A 2,500-nucleotide genomic window follows, 5' to 3' on the forward strand; every position below is an offset into this window, starting at 1 on the left:
CCTCCAGTCTACCTCTCCTCCTCCCTCCTCCAGTCTACCACTCCTCCTCCAGACTACCTCTCCTCTCCTCCAGTCTACCTCTCCTCTCCTCCAGTCTACCTCTCCTCCTCCCTCCTCCAGTCCACCTCTCCTCTCCTCCAGTCTCTCTCTCTCCTCCTCCAGTTTACCTCTCCTCCTCCAGTTTACCTCTCCTCCTTCCTCCTCCAGTCTACCTCTCCTCTCCTCCTCCCTCCTCCAGTCTACCTCTCCTCTCCTCCAGTCTACCTCTCCTCTCCTCCAGTCTACCTCTCTCCTCCTCCAGTCTACCTCTCTTCCTCCAGTCTACCTCTCCTCCTTCCTCCTCCAGTCTACCTCTCCTCTCCTCCAGTCTACCTCTCCTCCTCCCTCCTCCAGTCTACCTCTCCTCTCCTCCAGTCTACCTCTCCTCTCCTCCAGTCTACCTCTCTCCTCCTCCAGTCTACCTCTCCTCTCCTCCAGTCTACCTCTCCTCCTCCAGTCTACCTCTCCTCTCCTCCAGTCTACCTCTCCTCTCCTCCAGTCTACCTCTCTCCTCCTCCAGTCTACCTCTCCTCTCCTCCAGTCTACCTCTCCTCCTCCCTCCTCCAGTCTACCTCTCCTCTCCTCCAGTCTACCTCTCCTCTCCTCCAGTCTACCTCTCCTCCTCCCTCCTCCAGTCTACCTCTCCTCTCCTCCAGTCTACCTCTCCTCTCCTCCAGTCTACCTCTCTCCTCCTCCAGTCTACCTCTCCTCCTCCCTCCTCCAGTCTACCTCTCCTCTCCTCCAGTCTACCTCTCCTCCTCCCTCCTCCAGTCTACCTCTCCTCTCCTCCAGTCTACCTCTCCTCCTCCCTCCTCCAGTCTACCTCTCCTCCTCCAGTCTACCTCTCCTCTCCTCCAGTCTACCTCTCCTCCTCCCTCCTCCAGTCTAACTCTCCTCTCCTCCAGTCTACCTCTCCTCTCCTCCAGTCTACCTCTCTCCTCCTCCAGTTGACCTCTCCTCCCCCCTCCTCCAGTCTACCTCCCCTCTCCTCCAGTCTACCTCTCTCCTCCTCCAGTTGACCTCTCCTCCTCCCTCCTCCAGTCCTCTCCCCTCCTCCAGTCTACCTCTCCTCTCCTCCAGTCTATCTCTCTCCTCCTCCAGTTGACCTCTCCTCTCCTCCAGTCTACCTCTCCTCTCCTCCAGTCTACCTCTCTCCTCCTCCAGTTGACCTCTCCTCCTCCCTCCTCCAGTCCTCTCCTCTCCTCCAGTCTACCTCTCCTCCCCTCCTCCCTCCTCCAGTCTACCTCTCCTCCTCCCTCCTCCAGTCTACCTCTCCTCTCCTCCAGTCTACCTCTCTCCTCCTCCAGTTGACCTCTCCTCCTCCCTCCTCCAGTCCTCTCCTCTCCTCCAGTCTACCTCTCCTCTCCTCCAGTCTACCTCTCTCCTCCTCCAGTTGACCTCTCCTCCTCCCTCCTCCAGTCCTCTCCTGTTCTCTGACTGCAGTATGTATGTGTGTTGGGTTGATTCCAGGTGATTAGGCTGACCCAAGCATCAGTAATGTTCAAGAGAAGCTAATGAAACAACAACAAAGGAACACAATCATCTAATCTGAGGCATACGTCAGACATCAGAGCATGGTGATCTCACCAAAGTGTGTGTGTGTACACGTATCTGTGTGTGTGTGTGTGTGTGTGTGTGTGTGTGTGTGTGTGTGTGTGTGTGTGTGTGTGTGTGTGTGTGTGTGTGTGTGTGTGTGTGTGTGTGCGTGCGTGTGCGTGTGTGTGTGTGTGTGTGTGTGTGTGTGTGTGTGTGTGTGTGTGTGTGCGTGTCTGTCTGTGTGTGTGTGCATGTTTGTATGTGTGTACCTGTGCAGCCGGTGGTTCCCTTGCGTACGGAGTAGCCCTTGTCACAGTGGCAGATGAAGGATCCCTTGCTGTTCTCACAATTCCCACTCAGACAGATGTTTGGGTTCAGCTCACACTCATCCACATCTAGAGAGAGAGAGAGAGAGAGGGAGAGAGAGAGAGATAGTGAGAGAGAGAGAGAGTGAGAGAGACAGTGAGAGAGACAGAGAGACACACTTTCCTCAGACACACTTTCAGACCTAAAAATAAAACCTCCAGAAAGACTATTTTTTCTGACCAAAAAAGGACCCCTGCACTGCCCTGCCTGTGTGTGGACTTAAAGTGTGTGTTTACACTCAGTGAGAGCCCTACTCTAACGCCAGTCTTACATCAGTCTTGTCATATTCTTCATATTTTAAGTCATATTATTTTCATGAGTCATCTTGGACAACCTTTATGCTAATATTATATTGTCAGGATAAATCAATAGAAATGTTGTTGTAAAAAGAGAAACAGTAGATTTATTGTGTTGCTGTCTGTTCCCCTGTGTGTCTGGAGGAACAGAGAACACTGGACATGTTGCTGTCTGTTCCCCTCTGTGTCTGGAGGAACAGAGAACACTGGACATGTTGCTGTCTGTTCCCCTGTGTGTCTGGAGGAACAGAGAACACTGGACA

At 53.3% G+C, this 2,500-nt stretch overlaps 1 protein-coding gene across 1 annotated transcript in view; it reads right to left on the reverse strand.

The window, feature by feature from the left end:
• Nucleotides 1–1,444: 1,444 nt before the first annotated feature.
• Nucleotides 1,445–2,500, reverse strand: part of LOC120039686 (fibrillin-1-like) — a 21,977-nt gene continuing 20,921 nt past the window's right edge. Inside the window, exons 17-18 of the mRNA XM_038985104.1 lie at nucleotides 1,845–1,970; nucleotides 1,445–1,550 (exon numbers count right to left, since the gene is read on the reverse strand). Coding sequence (XP_038841032.1) covers nucleotides 1,531–1,550; nucleotides 1,845–1,970 — 146 coding nt within the window. The 3' untranslated portion in view covers nucleotides 1,445–1,530. The remainder of the gene's footprint in view (nucleotides 1,551–1,844; nucleotides 1,971–2,500) is intronic.

This window comes from Salvelinus namaycush, unplaced genomic scaffold (genome assembly GCF_016432855.1).
Source record: "Salvelinus namaycush isolate Seneca unplaced genomic scaffold, SaNama_1.0 Scaffold2917, whole genome shotgun sequence".
NCBI lineage: Eukaryota > Metazoa > Chordata > Actinopteri > Salmoniformes > Salmonidae > Salvelinus > Salvelinus namaycush.